The sequence below is a fragment of the Micropterus dolomieu genome, linkage group LG21 (genome assembly GCF_021292245.1).
Source record: "Micropterus dolomieu isolate WLL.071019.BEF.003 ecotype Adirondacks linkage group LG21, ASM2129224v1, whole genome shotgun sequence".
Classification (NCBI taxonomy): Eukaryota; Metazoa; Chordata; class Actinopteri; order Centrarchiformes; family Centrarchidae; genus Micropterus; species Micropterus dolomieu.
This window is the reverse complement of record NC_060170.1, coordinates 21869605-21888816: the sequence shown is the minus strand read 5'-3', so window position 1 is coordinate 21888816 and position 19212 is coordinate 21869605. Positions and strand designations below refer to the sequence as shown.

General features: G+C 40.2%; 1 protein-coding gene across 2 annotated transcripts in view; it reads left to right on the top strand.

Moving 5' to 3' along the window:
• Positions 1–15912, top strand: part of stpg2 (sperm-tail PG-rich repeat containing 2) — an 87689-nt gene extending 71777 nt beyond the window's left edge. For both annotated transcript variants that reach the window (XM_046035972.1, XM_046035973.1), the window contains exons 13-15: positions 4589–4704; positions 14924–15124; positions 15709–15912. In XM_046035972.1, coding sequence (XP_045891928.1) covers positions 4589–4704; positions 14924–15091 — 284 coding nt within the window. In that variant the 3' untranslated portion in view covers positions 15092–15124; positions 15709–15912. The remainder of the gene's footprint in view (positions 1–4588; positions 4705–14923; positions 15125–15708) is intronic.
• Positions 15913–19212: the final 3300 nt, after the last annotated feature.

Here is a 19212-nt window from a genome sequence, read left to right as displayed (position 1 = left end):
GTGACAGATGTGTGTGTGCCTACAGGTGTGTGCGTGTTCCTGTGTGTGTGTGTGTGTGTGTGTGTGTGTGTGTGTCAAATCCAACATCAGACATACTCCAAAGCCAACTGTACAGTAACAGGTGACACAACTTTTCCTCATCATCATTCAATTCATCTTATTTTTCTGCAATGCCACAGTTGCTTACAACATCACACAGAATCTTGTTTGTGTGTGAGTGTGTGTGTGCGCCTGTAAATTGACTGTATGTGTGTGCGAGGTTGTATTGTCGTGCACACGTGCTTGCCTCCTTTTACTCCCACTGTGTCTATAATGAAAAGCTAAATAGCCTGGGTTAGCAATGATTAAAGATGGACGGCTACCTAGGAGCAGAAGGAGAAAACAGCAGTCGGGAAATGACAGTTGGAGGTAAATGACAGCTCTGCTAAGTTTAGGATAAATGGATCGTGCAGCTATATTCAGCCTTCGCCATCAATTATTAAAAGACCCACCGACAAGACAAATCCTCCTCTGCAGCGCTGGTAGTGCAAGATTCTCACCAGGTGACATTATTCACCCAGTTCCCTTTGAGGATCCCAATTTCTACAACTGGGATCCATTTCATGTTCACATCAGCAAGGGTGCCTCTGTGAATTAGCTCCTAATTATTAGCAATTCATTAATGACTAAGAATGTAATGGCCTTGTTATGGAAGCCATTTATCTGAAATTACCTGTGATGTGTTGCAAATGTTGTCCCATGTTCCTATTATTGTTTCCTGTGTGGAGAAGCTGCAATGATAATATAATAACAGATGTGAGCCAAACACTCATTTGCACCATGGAGGAGATATCAGTGCGCACGCGTGCGTGTGTCTGTGTGTGTGTGTGTGTGTGTGTGTGTCTGCATTTGCTTGTAAATTATGTGACTGCACTGTATGTCCTTGTGATATTCATGCATGAATATGTGTACATGGGTGATATTGTAACAAGTCCGAGAGTGTGCTCTTGATAACAGATAGGTGAGTGGGTCATTAGTTGTTTTATAATGAGCGTGTGTCTGTTACACAGTGGACTTGCCAGTTGTGTTATCTAATAAGGAGACCAGAAATGTGTGTTACATTGTCCAGCATATCCCAGAGTGTTAGAAAACAGTGGCAGGGGACACTGTGACTCCACGTTTTGTTTTCTACACCATCATTCAGTTCTTTCCAATATATAGAAATGTTGTGTAAAGTGTGTCTGTTTTTAGCCTATGGACTTTGGTGTCCCCCTGACTTTTCTTCCAGTGCCAGCATCAGGTAAACATTTTCAGTTTTTTACTGAAACATCTCGACAGCTGTTGAATGGATTTCGAAGAAATTTACAGATATACAGATATTCCACAGTGTCCAGAAAATTAATCCTTTTGATCTCCTGACTTTTTATCTTACACAACCAGCAGGTCAAAGTTTGCATTTGTCCGGTGAAATATCTCATCGACTGCAAGAACTGGCACAACATTTTGTGCCGATGTTCATTGTCTCCAGACAACGTACCCTAATGACTGTGGTCATCCTCAGTGTGCCACATTGGTCAAAATTATACCAAAATGGTCAAAATATTAATTTCCCAATACTTAATACCCCAGTAGTTAGTAAGATAGGTAGTTCCAGCTGTACTTTGTGTTTAGTGCTAATTAGAAAATGTTAGCATGCTAACCCACTACATTAAGATGGCGATTGGCGGTGAACATTGGTCTGCTAAACAGCAGCATGTTTAAATGCCGATATTAGCATTTAGCTAACCTCACAGAGCTTGCAGCATGGCTGTAGACTCTTAGTCTTGTTATATACATAAAGTCATGTCAAATTAAACATTCTCCTCTCCTCTTCCTGTAGGATTCCCCTCCACCCAACAGTTACAACGTGAGTCAGACATTTGAGAAGGCTAATGGCAGCTCTTACTTTAAACTCCGAACTGAAGGAGCAAAGAGACGTCAGAGTTCCTTCCTCTCTGCTGCACCGCGGGATGATTTCTTCCAGCCTTGTGATCCAAGTGTACCAGGTATCACATTTGTCTATCTGTCTATCTCAGTGCTGAACATTCGGGAGCCGTACGGCTCCACCCTTTCACCATCATGCAGTCCAATTAGCTCCATCTCTGTGGGCATCTAACCCAATATTTACCTCAATTACACTCCCATTGAAAAATGTTGTTTCAAAATTGATAGATTCATGACTTACTTGGATAATTTATGACTAGCCCCATTTCACCAGGGAACTCAACCCATGAGGCATCCCAAACCGTTTAACCGAAATCCAATTTGCATATAAATAGATTTGGACTGTTTGCAATAGTGTTTCTTCTTTGTACGCACAGTCACACGCACACTGAAACACCCACACGCACTGAGGAAGATATGCGGACACATGCACGTGGACACTCGTGCACACATATAGACTCACATCGAGACACACACATACAATCATTTTGCCCATTATTGCATTTGCATTTGTGAATTGGTCAACAGTATATGGAATATTAGAGAACGTTATATTCCCCACATGCTAGGTCCCCCTGCAATCACATTTCTGATAATGTTAAGATCATTTAACTATTTAACATTTTTTGACACACACACACACACACACACACAGTCCCTGCAGAGTGACTGTGTTTTATGTAATGGTCTGTGACATTAGCATTGGCTCAAGGTCTTTATTATACACACACGTTGTTTTTTGTGGTACATTTTTGTGTGTTACTTTAGAAGTGAAAGTGATTGCAGTTAGCTGTTGGGTCAGACAAACATTTTCTGAATTTATACTCTAAAATTGTGTTAAACCAGTGATGGATTCTTTTTTTTTTTTTCCTTATCATAATTCTTAATGCACTGAATGCGATCCGTAGCCCTGGGGTAAATTAAACCATTTCAAAATCGATTGTTAAACTTGTTTCTATAATTTCTGAAAAGTTGGCAGTTGGGGTTTAAAATAAAAAGTGTTTTTGGAAACAAAGTTGTGTAATGGATAAACTCCTGAGGCTTCATTTTGAGAGTTTTCATTTTTCAAAATTCAGGGTGAATGTTTCTTCCTATGAAAATGGCTATGAGTATGTGTGTGTATATGTGTGTAAAATCATCAGTGCCTCCTTGCTTGTGTGTTATCGTATCAGCACAATGTTTGTTAGTCTAATAGTATATTCACAACATGGACAGTTTTTCCAAAAGAACCTCACAGTAAAAGAGAATTTCTAATCCTGCAGAGATTTTGGTTGACATACCGTCTGTATACCACATCTTAATGTTGGACAGCAGGGCGGTTCAGTATAGCCTGGGCTTTGATCATAGTATCATCAGTCACAGTTACATTAAACTACAGCACATGAAAAAAAATCAGTTCAGTTTTTTTTCAACTTAGTTTTTTTAATTTTCTAGGGGAATATACAGTAGTTGCACAGAACCAAACAGACAGCTCACCAGGGGCAATAGCTCAAATGCTCAAATGTTATTGGTACAGTGATTCGTTTTGTATTAAAAAGTACTTTCACCTCCAGTCCATATCAATCGTAATCCATCTAGTCTTCAAAGGGAATTGAGATGACTGGTGTCTTATAACATCCATTTTAGCAAATACACATAGAAACTCAGTGTGAGCCCGTTGCACAAATAAATCACAAAAAAGCGGGTGTAAAGAAATTGTAAATATAATATTATTAGTAGACCAGAACCAACTAGGCCTCAATACAAGGTTTTTCCATACCTTTTATATAATATCTGCATTCATGCGTACACACTATTTGGACTAATACTTATGGAATTTATTGATACAAAGTCTTAAAGAAAAGGTCAGTTTCTCCATTTCATACATTTCCTTTATTATCACTATCCAGTCTCGCTTTGTTGGTTTCCTTTTCTTAGTTATTGCTTTCTTGCTTGCTACAAGTAATACTTTAAGAAGATACTTGAGGGTTAAATACAATTGGAGTATTACCCAAATATTTGGTACCAGACTTAGTTAAGTATTTAAACTGTACAATGCAGTGTGATGTTTGTTGTTTAATATGCATGAAAAGGAACAACACATGAGTTAGCCAGGGTAGCTTTTTACATAAGAGAGAAAAACATGATTAAAACCTTGTATTAACCTTGAGGTAAATAATTTATCCTAACCTTAATGCCATGGCTGATTCAAAAAAACATCACCTCTACATTATCTGCCACAGCAACGTTGCTGTAAACCTCAAGGGCAGAATGGGCAGAAAGATACAGATTTCTGCTTTCACCAAAATTATAGCTATAATAAATAACTCTTCACACTCACATTCACACCTACAAGGAATTTTAGAGTCACCAGTTAACCTAACCTGCACTGGGGTTTTTTGGGGTCTGTGGGAGGATTTGGATTATAACTAGTAATATCTTGAAATATACACCTGTAGGATATGATGATCAAACCTCGGGTTTTCTTGCACTCACAGCATGCGGTCTTATAAAGTACACTGGTGTCTGAGGATGCTTGTCTGCATCGTTATGTATGTTTGTGAGGATACACCCATCTTTCCTGCCTCTTCCAAAGCAAGTAAATATGAAATTATGTATTTAGGGGTGGATTATGTGTGTTCACCAGGCCCTGGACAATACAACCTCAGTGTGAAATCCACCCCTCAAATGGCTCTGATCTCCTCCAGAGAAGATCGATTCAAATTCTCCATGAACACCAACCCTGGACCTGGCGCATATCAGGTAAACATGCTTTTAAAGGTGCATTTAACTCTCTGCATGACTCTTTGTGCAGGTAACACTCAGTAATAGTGCACTGACATCAGTGTACGTATGGATCTGTGTATCCTTCATTTTAATGAGCGAGATTGTCATGAGACTTGAAACCCTGTCTGTGTGTTTGTGTGTCTGGTTTGTGCGTGAGAAGCTACAAATATATGTCTGACGTTATCTGATGTTGCCATCCTCAGAGAATCTATCAGATGTCTCCCTGTGACCTTGAGCTGTCCGGAGGAAATTGATTGCTTTGTAAAAAATTCAAACTTTAGTATGTTTCTGTGGTTTCAAACAATCTCCACTGATGCAACACAAGGCTGAAGGATGCAGTTTCCTGCTTGAGGCAGCTTTTCGCTTAGTGGGAGAATTGTTCTTAATTGACCAGCCTGGTTAAATCAAACTGGGAAAAGTAAGTGCATTATTATTAAATGTAATGCTGTTTAATGCAGCCACATTTGATTACTTACAGAGACAAATGCACTTTATGGTTGGAGCGTAATACAGTTGTTATGAAACCTTACCAGAACCATATCTCTCTTTGCTCCATTTCAGTGTGTTTTAAAAGGAATTACAGCTTTGGGTTACAGCTGCTGGTGAATGTGTGTGTGTGTGTATGTGTGTGTGTGTGTGTTTGTGTGAGAGATGACTGAAAGAGCTAATGTTGCTTCCAGTCCCCGCTGACTTTGAGTGGTGAACATCAAAGACAAAACCACTGAGTTTGAATTAAACCTCGCTACACAGTTCATCATCATGTTCATGTCCATGGGTGTAATGTTATCACAGGGCTCTTTCTTCTCTTTTTCTCTGTCTGCCTGTCTGTCTCCGTGTGGATTTATCTCCTTCTCTCTTCTGCAGTTCATGCTCTCTGTCTCTCTTCTCGCTGCTCTGCCTGTTTCCGCCTCTTTGTCCCTCTCATGCTGTTCTCCCCCGTTCCTTTTGGTTATTTTTGCAAAAAAGCTGCAGCTGTTTGGATTGCAAATGGTTTGTGCGTCACAACCATACTTTGTCAGTTGGTGTTGACAGAAGCATACAGTGTGTGGTGCTGAAGGGTTGTCTTCTGGTCCATTTCCTGCCCATTATTCTCATTCATACTTCTTTCAATGTTTTTACTTTTACGAGGGGATGTGAGACTGCTAAAATGTTGTAGTGCGAGAAATACTAATCAGAAACAAATAGCAAAAGACAATCACGTTGTAAAGGCCAATTTATACTTCAGCCACGCCATTGTCAGCAGTTATGCTTGTATTGCTCTACGTCACTCTGCCAAATGCTAGTTGGCAGTGGCCTTTCTGTGTTCCACTGTGTTGTTTTCCACTTGCTGAGCCGGCTAACTTCTTGTCCCCACCCCCCCAACTAACTTGGACGGGGGAAAATTATTACTATTGTTACTGACTCTTCTAGACTTCCCAATGTTATCAGACCGAATGACTCAAATTTCTGATGTTGAGATACGTGTCAGTTTATGGCATACCTACAGCATATCTACGGCGTAGATTTGACGCAGAAGTATAAATTGGCCTTTAGAGACACTTCAAGGAATTGAGCATATCAGCACAGTAATCGTGAGTGCAGTTATAATGGCCACGCTGTGCACCTGCTTGAATATGATTGGACATTACACAACATTACATTACAGTCACTTGGTGTCACCTGTGTGATAAATTACCCAGAAACTCTTTCCTCCGTTTCAGTTCATCACAATTCAGTAAAGCTTACCTGAAATTCACCTCAGTCTTACAAAGTTCATTCTTCTCCAGCTCACTCTACTGCAGAGCTTTCAGTCCTTCTCAATCCAACATCTCGGAATTTTACATTTGGTGCATTATGATGTACAATATCCAGGTAGAAATTTGGAGAGGTTTGTTTTCTGCCTACTCTATGACGAATAGTCAAACGACATTTCCACCACATTGTTTTTGTTTATGATTTCTGGACTGTTTGAGTTTTTGCTTTCATGAACGCAAACCGGACCAGTTGAAAATTTATACAATCTATCATCCTCGCATTGGTATGATTCAGGAACCGGACTTTTGTGTGTGAACCCGCCCTAAAACCTCTGTGTATGAGTAAATAGTCCTTATGTGCGGGGTACATGTCCCAGTGTGTGATTGTGGCAGTGTGTATCACTTTGTAAGTACTAAACCTCAGGAACGTTGGCAAAATGCCGTGCATAAATTTTCCACATACATTTTTATCACCTCTATCTTCCAGCAAGAAGTATGCTTGTGGATGTTCTTTTATCGCTATACTCTGTGTTTTTCCTCTCTTTATCTGCTCTCCTCGTCTCTCTGCCTCTCAACCTGTCTCTCTGCTCCATTTCTCCCTGTCATAAGGGGAAACCGTAGCTGCTGGGAATTTTTCCACTGACAGTAGCTAGTGAAACTGTTGAAGTGTCTAATATGATCCTGCTCTCCTCTCCTCTCCCACGGTATCTGAAGGTCTGAAAAAAATCAACTAGGGCATTAAATTAAAAGTAAAACCAAAATCCTCCATTTTGGCTTGTCAAGTGTTTGTCTGCAGCCATTTTAGTCAAACCAGTGAGTTGAGTTAATGTTGGGAGATAATTGGCTCAAAGTAAAAATGTGCTAGCTTTGGTTAAAGTTTGTAGCTGTATAGTTATATAATAAGATCATCAATACTGGCCTGTTTAAGGAATTAAGCTGTTGGTTTTGCAGATTACCATACCACTATCTTTGTATAATTCCTGTATATAAGTAACTGTATATATTGTTTTTATTTGTTTATTTTTTATTCTAGTCTAATTTAAAATATTTGTATTAGGGCTTGGCACGTTAAAGGGTTATTATTACACATTAATTATTTAATGCCTACAATTATTTCATCACACGTTAACACAGTTTTTATTATTATTATTTTGAAAGTCTGTTGCTCTCTGGCTCTGCAGGCTACACATACACTCAAACTATGGGTCACGGGAGGGTGGGATGTTGATCAGCCTCCAAATCACCAACCCAAACAAGCAGTGGAGGGATGCAGCGTGTGGGAGAAGTAGATAAACAAAACATAAGCGATCAAATGCCATATCGAAGTGGATAACAACACACTGAATGCTGATTAGTATTGGGGGAGATGTCGGGCTTAGAAACGTTATTAAAACCACAACCTAGCCTAGTCGCTTGGCCACGTGGGGTTGCTCTTTGCTCCGGTGATCAGACAGACGGGGAGACAAGCGCTCTGCGAGTAAACGGCAGGCGCTCTATGGAGAGTAACCATGGCAACAGCTTCTGTGCGCTACACAGCTGTAGCCTATTTAACTTAAGTTAAAATTATAGGCTACATAACTTTACCTGATAGGCCTTTAGTAACTAATAGATTCTGGAAAGTCACAAACAGCGAGGATCAGTCTCTCTTCCAATGATTTGTGCTGCGCGTCGCATACAGAAAGTTCAAGACAGTTCAACTTCGGCGGCGGCGGGCGGGCGGGCAAGACAAGAAAACAGATTCATATATAACCTGTTGCTCGGAAGGTGCCTGTTATGATGATTGTGGCTCTGGACTCTAACTTGTTTTAACAAGCTAGATAAAAGGTAATGCTCTGGCTGTGGCAAATAGCTCTGGTTTTATATTTGACTTGATTACATTAATGTTTAAGTTGAGATTTACAAGAAATATTTTATTCTACTGTGTAAAGTTAATACTGCTGGTAAAAAGCTCCTTATTTGTTTAAAGTGTTTGCAAACCACGTTATTGCACTTTTGTGTATATAGCAGTACATTTACAGTGCGCAATACACTACTTTAGAATTCAAATTCACGTTTGCGCATAACAATGCGATTAATCGCAATTAAAAATTTTAATTGTTGCCCAGCACTAATATATATGTTCAGGGTGTCTGGTATGAACAGGGCTACAACTGTTAGTTCATTGTACAACCCTGTGTTGTGGAATGACAAATAATTGTATCTTGAACCTTGTACTGTAGTAAGTAATGCCCTGGGTTTGACTCTACTGACTGGCTGGCTCTGTGTTGAGTTTGTATGTTCCTCCCATGGGCTTCATCTGGGTGCTCCAGTTTCCCCCCCTCTCGTAGTCCATAGTTGGGTGAAGTGGAAATTACTTGTAGGTGTGAATGGTTGTCTATTTCAATGTGTCAGTGCTGATAGACTGGCTAACTCCCTGTCTACAGGATACGTGTGTATTCTGTCGACAACGGTTGGATGGAGAAACAAATCCTGCAAAACCACCAGACTTCTGAGCAGAGCTAATGAAAGTTCTTAAACTACAAATGGCAGCACAAATGTCTTTGCCAATTTCCTATTAAAGGGATAGTCCAGCAATTAAGTATTGCACTTCTATAAAGTTGGGGGGCTTGTGAGAAACAGAATTTTAAAAGGATGTGGTCAAAATTGGAACAACAGAGGCAGAGATATCCTGACTTTTAGCCCGTTATATGAGTCTCAATGGGCTTTACAATCTGTACAGCATACGACACCCTCCGTCCTTAGACCCTCGGAGCAACAGAGGAGAGATCCCTCTCCCAGGACAGATTTGTTTGTACAGAATAGACCAACGTTGTAAAATTACAACATGGATAATCATGATGACAAAATTACAAATAGATTGTAATATGTAGGAAGAATATGGATCTGGGGGGACGTTCAGCAACAGACAGGACCTGAGCCACGTGACCTTCTCTCCACCATGACAATCAGTTTAATGTTCTCAAACTTTGAAAAGTTCCAGAGCCACTTAAAACATCTTTCAGCTGTTTTCCAGGCTAAGTAGCACTTACTATATGTCCACCTAGTTATATGTTTCAATTAGTGTGCACTCCCAAGTGTATTGCTTACTAACAAAACAAAAAAACACATCTGCCAACAGAAGCACTACAAAAGATTTAGCTTTTAATATCTAGATGAAAGACTAGATCTTCATGTCGACTTCATACATATGTATAAAGACCCTATATACTCACAAAGAAATGTATTGTGATTCATGCCTCACAGAGACTGTTACTATGCGTTTGTGAGTAAGACATCTCATGGCTCAATTTAGCTTTTTTCTCCCTTTTAGTGGAATGCATGTTTAAGCTCTTGTCTCAGTAATTAGCTGTGCGACTGTGAATCCATACGACACCACAGGCCCAACAGAGTCAAAGATGTTGTAAGTGGTGCAGAGAGAGAGAGAGATAGAGAGAGAGAGAGAAAGAGAGTGAAGAAATGCAAGCAGAGAAAGTGGGGTGATAGCGATGAGAGAGAGAGAGAGAAGGAGAGAGAGGTTAGACAGCGATGAAAAGGTGGCAGAAAAGCGTAGAGGAAGAGAAGCAGAGAGACAGACAGCAGCAAACGAGCAGCTGAAGAGGGTAGTTATATTCAACAGCTGAAAATGTGTTCTGAGGGCCAGCAATCTGAAGCAGACGGCTGCTATTTCAGCATCAGTGTGTGCGTATGTGCGCCCATCCATACATGTGCGTGTAATGTCGCAAAGCTATCTACTTGAGCTGCATTAGGTCACAGTGAGGGCTCATTTAGTGTTCCCATTAAATCCACCATATGAGGCACCTACTTCTGGGAAGTAGGCTCGATTACCTTTCTCATGCACGACGCTATTCTTATTGGTTGAGCTTAATTTAACAGGGAGAGGAGTGTGGATGGAACACAGGAATATAAAAAGACACGGGGAGCAGATGTCAAGCAGAAACAAATATTAATTAAATGCTGTGATCTGTGCTGATATATAAACCTGCCGAGTGCAAAAAAAAAAAAAAGAAGAAGCTGAAGTTTATTATGAAGGTGGAAACAGAAGGTGTCCTTAACATGGCTGACATTTCATCAAATCCTCCTCGGTTGTGCTGTTGTCTCTACATGTGCTTTCTCCACGTGAGAATTTTTATCCTACTTTGAATGCTTTGAAGAGGGAAGACAAGCACCTGATACCATCTCTTCATGCTCTCATCATTATTTCTTTTACTGGTATGCATCCCATCTCCCACCAATAATCAACACTGGTTTCTTGTAACCATGACCACAATCTTTCCCAACCAAGCAGTCTTAGTTTTTTCTACTAAACCAGACGTTAGCCATAGAGGTGGCAGATCAGACAGCACTCTAACGAATCCTTATGAATACCACACCGACATACAGCCTTTTTGGCTGTTGAGGCATGTGGACTCTGTATCTGTGTACTTGTATTTGTGTATGTGTGTGTAGCAAAATAAAGGCATATATTTTTGCGCGGTGAATGTGCATATTTCAGCATGCTCCTACAGAAAATTAGCAACATTTGTTTTGCTGGCATGTGTATATATGTTTATGTCAGCTCAACAATAAGGATTGCCCGATTGCCCGGGGAAGTAAAATGCCACATCGGGCAAGTAAATCTAGCCACTAAAAAAATAATGAAAGACATTGTTAAAGGTGTGATTTTTTCACACTGCAGCCTCTCCTTTTTTCTCTGTTTTGGGGCTGCACTTTTACACACACACACACACACACACACACACACACACACACAGAATGAAGTCAGATGAAATGAATGAAGCAGATCAGAGAGGCTGTGGTGGAGATCACTCGAGTTGACAACCACTCTTGTTACTGTATGTATGTAAGTGCAATAAAACCTTTGTGAGTAAAAAGCTAATACTTTTATCAACACACCTGTTTAACAAGCATAAACATGTAAAAATGTTGAAAGAGATATTTTAATCTCCTCAGTCTCTCGTTCACCGCTGCATGCTTGTTGGCTAACAGCAAATTGTTACAAACAGGCTAGAATGGAAGCTGTCTGTATGCGGTCGAGCTGTTAAGTTTAGTTTGCCACATCTTGTTAACTTAGCTGTAGGCTGAGACAAACCAGCCCCTCCTCTCTTTACCTGCAGGCAGTGAGCAGCAGAAGAGTGGGGAGGACAGGAGGAAAGACTGATACTGACGGAGTATTTCTTTCTAAACTTCACTCGGTATTTTGATCTCAGGAATATGTTTTATTTTATTGACATTTTAGATTAACTTTAGTCTTGTTATTTGATAACTGCTTATAAATAAAACATTGTGTATAGGGGCAAGTTAAAATTTGACTTTGGGCAAATAGATTTCTGACTCATTTGCCCGACGGGGTAAGTGAAAACAAACATTAAGGTTGAACCCTGTATGGGATGAAGCTTGTGTTGCTTTCCTGTATGTGTCATACATACTGTATGTGTGTTGTGGGAAGATCCAGCTCACTTGTACACATCTGCATACATACCGAGTAACAGCATTGCGAACTCCCTGCATAGATCCCCTTTTCCTTCTCCCCTCTTTGACCTAGTGAAACATCCCATAATCTCCCCCATCATTGCCATGCCAGTGGTGTTGTCACTTCCAAGGGCTCTTCCTCCATCTCCCCGACCTCCTGGGCAACCCTGAGGGTGACCTGGAGTTGAACCCGCAACCCTTTTCCCATTAGGATCAATACTGAGATCTGAGCAGCCCCGCCAATGTGCCTAAATCCTACTGTCATCTCTGGCATACTGATGTGTGTATGTGCTCTGGGAGGGTAGGGGAGGAGGTGGGGGGAGAAAGAGAGAGAGAGCAAGATAAAGAGAGTGAGAGAGAGCTTTGACATAAGAGGTGGGTTCCTCAGGCAGTGTGTGAGGGGTGGTAGATTAAGTGGATGTGCGTACAAATTGCATATGCATATATGTTTACAGGTTTGCTTGTGTGTGTGAGAAAGACTTTCTTTAATTTTCGACATTTTTTGGTGAGGTGATTCTAAGATGAGATTTTGAAATGCATGTAGGATTTTGTTATTTGTAAGGTACTGTTGGCTTTTTTTCTCATGTTCTTTTTTATAAGACCTGGGACAGTCAGGCTAATCATTTGTGTGTGTTGCTGTGTAGATACATGTTACAATTCAACCTTAATCACCTCTTTCACACACCTGGGCCCGGTGTGCCCCATGCATATAAACCAGAGCAGCAGTCAGTCTTGGTTGGACCTCCTCATTTCATGGCTTGCTTTCTTGTGTTTGATTTCTTGTTTTTGTTTTTACAACACAACATCCATGCAGCACATTTTCACCAATCCACTCCCTACACAACTGACTGATTCTTCCCACTCATTGGTTTTGCTTATTTTCATATTAATAAATCACTTTGTTATTTAGTTTACCCGTGTGTCTCCCATTTTTGTAACAGTCCAAGAGCTGGGCTGTTACACATATTAAAGAACCCTTCAAAATTCACATACTAATACATGAAGAGACTGTTAAATGTGGAGAGTGTTACATTTCTGAAAGAAGGCTGCAGCGTATCAGCGGGGATTCACAGCTCAGCGTTGTGTATGCAAACTGAAAGAGCACCAGATGCTGATATGGACCACCTATTGTGGGAGATAACTGTGAACATATATGATAAAATTAACTCTACGCCTGCCTGAACTACAGCGAGGCTCCATTCTTTAAAAAGTTCTGTGTTTTTGTGGCTTGTCCATTTCTTGGAACACACTGTAAAGCTGTTTCACGTGAGGCATTGCAGGTTTATACACTGCCAAGGGATACAGTTTATGTGACGTTTTATTAGACTGTTAAATGCAGTAAAAACCAGGGTGATTGGTGAAAAACAGCAAGAACTGTTGATTACTCCTGTTTTAAAGTCAGGACAACCACAGTCCACTTCTCACTTCATCATTCTGGCTTCCTTCGATTCATTTTTGTTTTCATATGTGTGAGTAGGTCCTGCTCAACAACAAAGTCTGTGTTGTTCACTTTTTTGTAAATTAGTATTTCTCTTTTCATACCTGTTTTCATCGGCCTTCATATTGTAACATTAATCTGAGGCCTGTACTATGAAGGGAGTTTATGCGTGTGCATAAAATGGGCATGTTAGGCAATGCAGGCAGAGTTTTTTCATAATGGCGCATGCTTCATATTTTCACCAGAAGAAAGCACAATGATAATGACAGAATATGATAAAAAGGTTAATGGCCAATTCTAACATTGTCGCGCCCACCAAAGCCAGGGAGGTGTGTTGGCATCGCATTGATTACATTTGGAAGTAAATTTATAGTTTCCTTGTTGTAATTATGGACTCTTATTTGTAGTATGAAAAGATGTAAAGGTACAACTGTGTATTAGGGCCATTGTAAGTTTGAAAAAAATATGGAGCCGAGGAAGAGGGGTAATATTTCAAGGGGAAAAAGCGGGAAGAAAATCACAAATCTACAAGTAAAGAACCTGAATATTCTCTGACATTATAGTAAAAATATTATGAGAGGAATTCTCTGAAAATAGTGTTTTTTGTCAAGGAACCACATCACTTCACTTTTCAAGGCTGTATCATCACACTACAGACGCCCTGCTTGCCGTGTAATATGCCCGCAGTGGAATATCAAATTATACTTCACACTCGGATTTAGCAATGCAGAGTTTTGTTCTTGTAAATTTACCAATTTCATCTCAGATTATTACCCCCCTGTTCTGGCTTCGCAATTTTGGACACGTAAAGTAGTTTAGGATAATGCAATTATACACATGGGCTACATCTCTGAAATTGACCCATTAATGAATTTAGATCTAATCCCTAAATCACAGAGGCTGCCGTGCTACAAGTGTGAATGTAATGCTATTGTGTTAAGAATAACTTTATTTTAGCTGCAACCCCAGTGGAAAACACACGTGCCAACAAGTCAGGGGGAAATCTAAAAATAGTCTATCAAGAATTAATAGTCTATTGTTGTATACAGGGTAACATCGAGATAACCACAAAGATAACCTGCTTAGAGCAGTTTAGAGATGCCATGACAGCTTATGTCGGGTAAAACCTATTCACCTTTGGTAATACGGGTTAATCGGGAAGGTACACCTGACATACCAAAGTTACTACTGAAGTTATCTGGATAGGCCAGTTACCTCGCTTCATAGTACAGGCCTCTGTTCTGGATCTTTTTCACCTCTAGTTGTTTACCTGTTGTTTAATACCACATACGTATCAAAACACAACACATTTTGTGTACATTTTGATGACTGCATTTTCAGCATTTAAGACATTTTACATTTCTGTTTATATGTAAAGTTGTACCCGTACTTAGAATTGTTCTCTTCTTTTGTGTGTGTGTGTGTGTGTGTGTGTGTGTGTGTGTGTGTGTGTGTGTGTGTGTGTGTGTGTGTGTATTTGCATACATACTGTATTGCTCTTATTTTACCTCCCTCATCATCATCCCTAATCTTTGCTCTGCTTGTGTCTCCTTAGCTGAGTCCAGGTATCATGAACACAGTAATGAAGGGCACCTTCAATGTGACGCTCAACAACCCTCTGGGTCCCTGCTTGGCCCCCTGTGTGGCCCCTGGCCCTTTAACGGCACACAAGACCATTAACACTGTCGCACCCAGCACCTTCATCGCCACCAGCACTTCTTAGAGCTCTTTGTGGGTCAAAGTTTAGAGGTGAAAGGTGAGTGGTGTAAGAGGTCAATCTTAAGGTCATCCCGTTTCAATTCATATTCTGGTGAAAGATGATTTTTCATGAATATTTATGGTTATATCCATTTCTGTTGAATGTATAATATATAATGAGTGAGCTTATTGAATTGTAACTTTACTAAGTTTATTAATGAAATGACCTGGAAAATGGTTCTATATGTTTTGCTATTCAAAATAAAGCTTAAGGTTTGTTTTCTAAATAAGCTGATTTTGATTAATTGTGATAAAAACAATCATCACTGTATAGCTTGTTTTTCTATTCCCTGCCATTTCTTGAAAGCTTACTTAAGCAGTCTGTCCAATCTCTGTTTGGTTTTTTTGTGTGTGAGTGTGTGTGTGTGTCTAAGCCCAAAATTTGCTATCAAATAACACAGTAGATCCCCAGAGCTGTTGTTTTGGTAATAGTCTTTAGTTTTTCAAGTGTTGCAAATTGCCCTCACAGTTCATTTCACAGTTAATTTACAAATTAGAGCAGCTAATAACTTGACAGATTTTTTTAAACCTAAAATTTGTTGGAGCAGAATGCTGACTTATGTTCCTTTTTTACTGTTTCAGGCAGCAGTTTGGACGAAGACGGCTGGTCTTTATTGTCACAAAGTGAAATACCTACACTGAACTGTGCATCTATAGCTGATCGTTCCCTCATTTATTCTCAGTAATGACAAGCTAGACAGACTGATTCAGCTGTTTTTGTGCATGAGGTCCCTCTGTATAAACCACTTTATTAATCAATAACAATAAAAAAGCTATTAGTATGAATATTGCCTGAGGTCTTTTAAAAGCATGTTACTATTTAAAAGGACACCTTACTGACTTCTTTACACTTGAAAATGTGCAGCAAATACAGCTGGGCGATGGTGGTGCATAATTTAATGCAATGAATATGAGCTTGAACATTAACATAAGTGTTGTTTTTTCAAACAAAGTATTTTGGGAAACACAAAAACAATGCCTAATTTGCAGCACACCATAACTCACTGTATGCATAAACTGGGACAGGAATGTGAACTCTTCAGAACTTGCATGAGATTCCTCCAGTTTTAAATATTTCTTCAGTATCAAAGTAATTTAGTGATACCTGTCAGTACATTCAGTGGTACACATATTAGCAAAACATAAACTGTTAATAGATAATTTGTTTATCATTTCACACCTCCATGGTTCTCACAAGTGAAGACCTTTAATGTTATACACCAATTTCTGACCTCCGGCATTATTTCAAAAAAGATATGTAGGGGGTTGGATGTATTATCAAGGATTTTATTAGCCATTCTGTTTACTGCTTTTGCATGATGTTTTGACCCGCAAAGTCCACTAAATCCGCCTGCGTCACGTTACAGCTGCGCTACGGCTGCTGCAGCTAATCGCGACCATTCTTGTCAATGCTTGTGAGTCCACCAAACCCGGCTGCCGCGTGTCCCAGAGGCGGCTCTCCACTCCACTCCGCGGAGAATACGCAGCGGGGCTATTGTTGACCGAAGTCGAGTCAAGCTGCACAGAAAGATCAAACCGGACAGGAAGTCAGACACAGAACAGCATAGAGAATCCGGTCTGTTTTCAAATTAAAACACTCTGTGCAGACTCCCGATCGTTAATCAACAATAAAGACAATTATGACAATAAAAAAACCACTTAACTATGTAGCCAACTTAATCATAGCAGAAGCACAAAAAGCAAGCATTGATTAGCAAAACAACTAAATCTAAACATGTCAGCAAAGACAGGCAGGCAAAATGCTCTGACTCTGAAATGCTCCCTGTGGGATGTGCAGCCGAGCAGACAGTGGAACAAAACCAGGTCGCAGAGAGCTGCTGCCAGTAGCACCAAAAGGACAAATTAACAACAAGCCAATAACACGCTCCACTCCTGAAATGCATCTGAAACGCTTCCAGTGGAAGTTGATGCTGGGCAGAGGACGGAACAAAACCATTGCGCAGCAGTAACACAACGCAGCCTGACTCCGTGGACTCCGGGTGAGAGCTGGGTCTGTGTGCAACCTGTGTCTCAATATCGCTCTTTTTTTTAATTTATTTTTTTTTACATCTAACCCACCAAGTTTCTGCAGCAGAAACAGTTGGGCCTTCTTATATACAGCCTCCCCGTTCCCTTCAAAAGAGAGGGTCTGGCCTATTTCATTGCCAAGATATTTGAAACTGGATGCTTGGTCATTAATCCGCAGTGGCTTTGACAGGGGTGGGGCATAATAGTCTTGTTGCCTTACAGGCACATCTCCTTGGTATAATTAATGTTGTTTGTGTTTAGGATTGCTCTTATCAAACCACTTAGTCAGTTCTGCAACATAGTCCACATACATGCTCAGAGACCAGAGCCATATCATCTGCGTGATCTCGTTGGTTTAAATAGAGAGCAGTTGATAGGGCAAATCCACAGGGGAATCCCTGTATTTAAAATCAGCTCATCAGAGAAACATCTGTTCATATTGACACATTAGGGTCAATTGCATATAAAAACTCTCATCCACAAAATCAGGGTGGGGTGAGCTTGCAGACTACACATACTTAATAAGTGTATCTGGGCACAGTATTAAAAGCTGATGAAAAGCCCATGTTTAAAACTGGTTCACAGGCCCTGCCTTATCTAGGCTTGCATCCTCTACTTCCCAATTAGAAAACATGCTATTAGAAAGATTCGTAGCCATACATTATTGCTTAGCATGCATAAATCATGAAGCCATTCATTATGTATATTTGCGCTGACTACCAGAGAAACAGGTGTGAAAGACATATAGAAGATGTTTTCGTTTTTTTGCAGACTGATGCTTTGCTCATGAATCAAATTAGCCTCACCTTTAATTTAATACACAAACACACACTCACTCACATGCTGTTATGGTTTTCGGTTAACCATTCCTCTTGTGTCTTTGTCACTTCACTTCCTGTCTGGTTTTCCCACAGCTTGTTTGATTGTTTGCTCCACCATTAGTCCCACCCGTGTTGTGTTAATTTCCATTCTTTTGTGCGTATATTTTGTCGGTGTGTTCCATGTAATTTTCTCGGATCATCTTCGTCTTACCTGGCTCCCATGCTTGTGTTTTGGATTTTGGATATTTGCTGTCTACTGCATTTTCAGCCCCTGCTTGGATTTATTATTTTCGATTTCTGGACTTCGGATTATCGTCTGTATCTGTTTTGATTTATTTGCCTTGTTTTGGGCTGTCCTCATGTGTTTTGACACTTGCCTGCCTCTACAGCACGTAAGCCTGTTCACCTGTTGCTTTATTATTAAATAACCCCGAGCACTGCATCTGCTCTGCCTGGTGACTTGCAATTGGGTCCGAATTCCTGGTTTTCCTGTGTCTGCGCTTGGCTGTAACATGCCACATGTTGCACAACATACACACATCCTAATCAAAACAAGCACCTGCATATGACAGTACATTCTGTTTATAAATACAAGCAGATCTTTAGGGGCGATAGCCTATGTATAGTGGCATTATTTGGTACTTTAGACTTTTTTAACTCAGCATGCAGAGGATGGATCTGATGTGTTACTAGTGCATTAAATATTGAGTGTACAATGTCCTGAAGCTTTGAAACACCTGTAAGAGGAGAGAGGCTGGAGAGTCAAGAGGGGGGAGAGAAAAGTTGTGTGGAGCAGTGAGGGAGGAAACTATACCATAAAGGAATAGTTAAGACATTTTTTGAAATATTTTCTTGCTAAGAGAAGATTGATACAACTCTTACCTCAAATGCCTCTTAAATATGAAGCTTAGCCCGAACTAGCCAGCATTAGCTTAGCATAATGACAGAAAACTGGGGGTAGTCCCTGCTGATTTCCTGGCAACCTTACTGTGCCAAAAAATAGTCACATAACGCCACGTGAAGCCACACTCTTGTCGTTTTAACACATGTAAACAAACAAGCTGTAATGTGTTAATTAATGAACTTTAGAGGTGCTGGTAGGGTAGGTGGCTTTTGTCACCTTCAGACACAGCCGGGCTAGCTTTTTTCCTCTGTTTCCAGTCTTTATGCTAAGCTAATCTGGCTGTAGCCTCATATTTACAATTACCACACAGATATGAGGGTGGCAATAATCTTC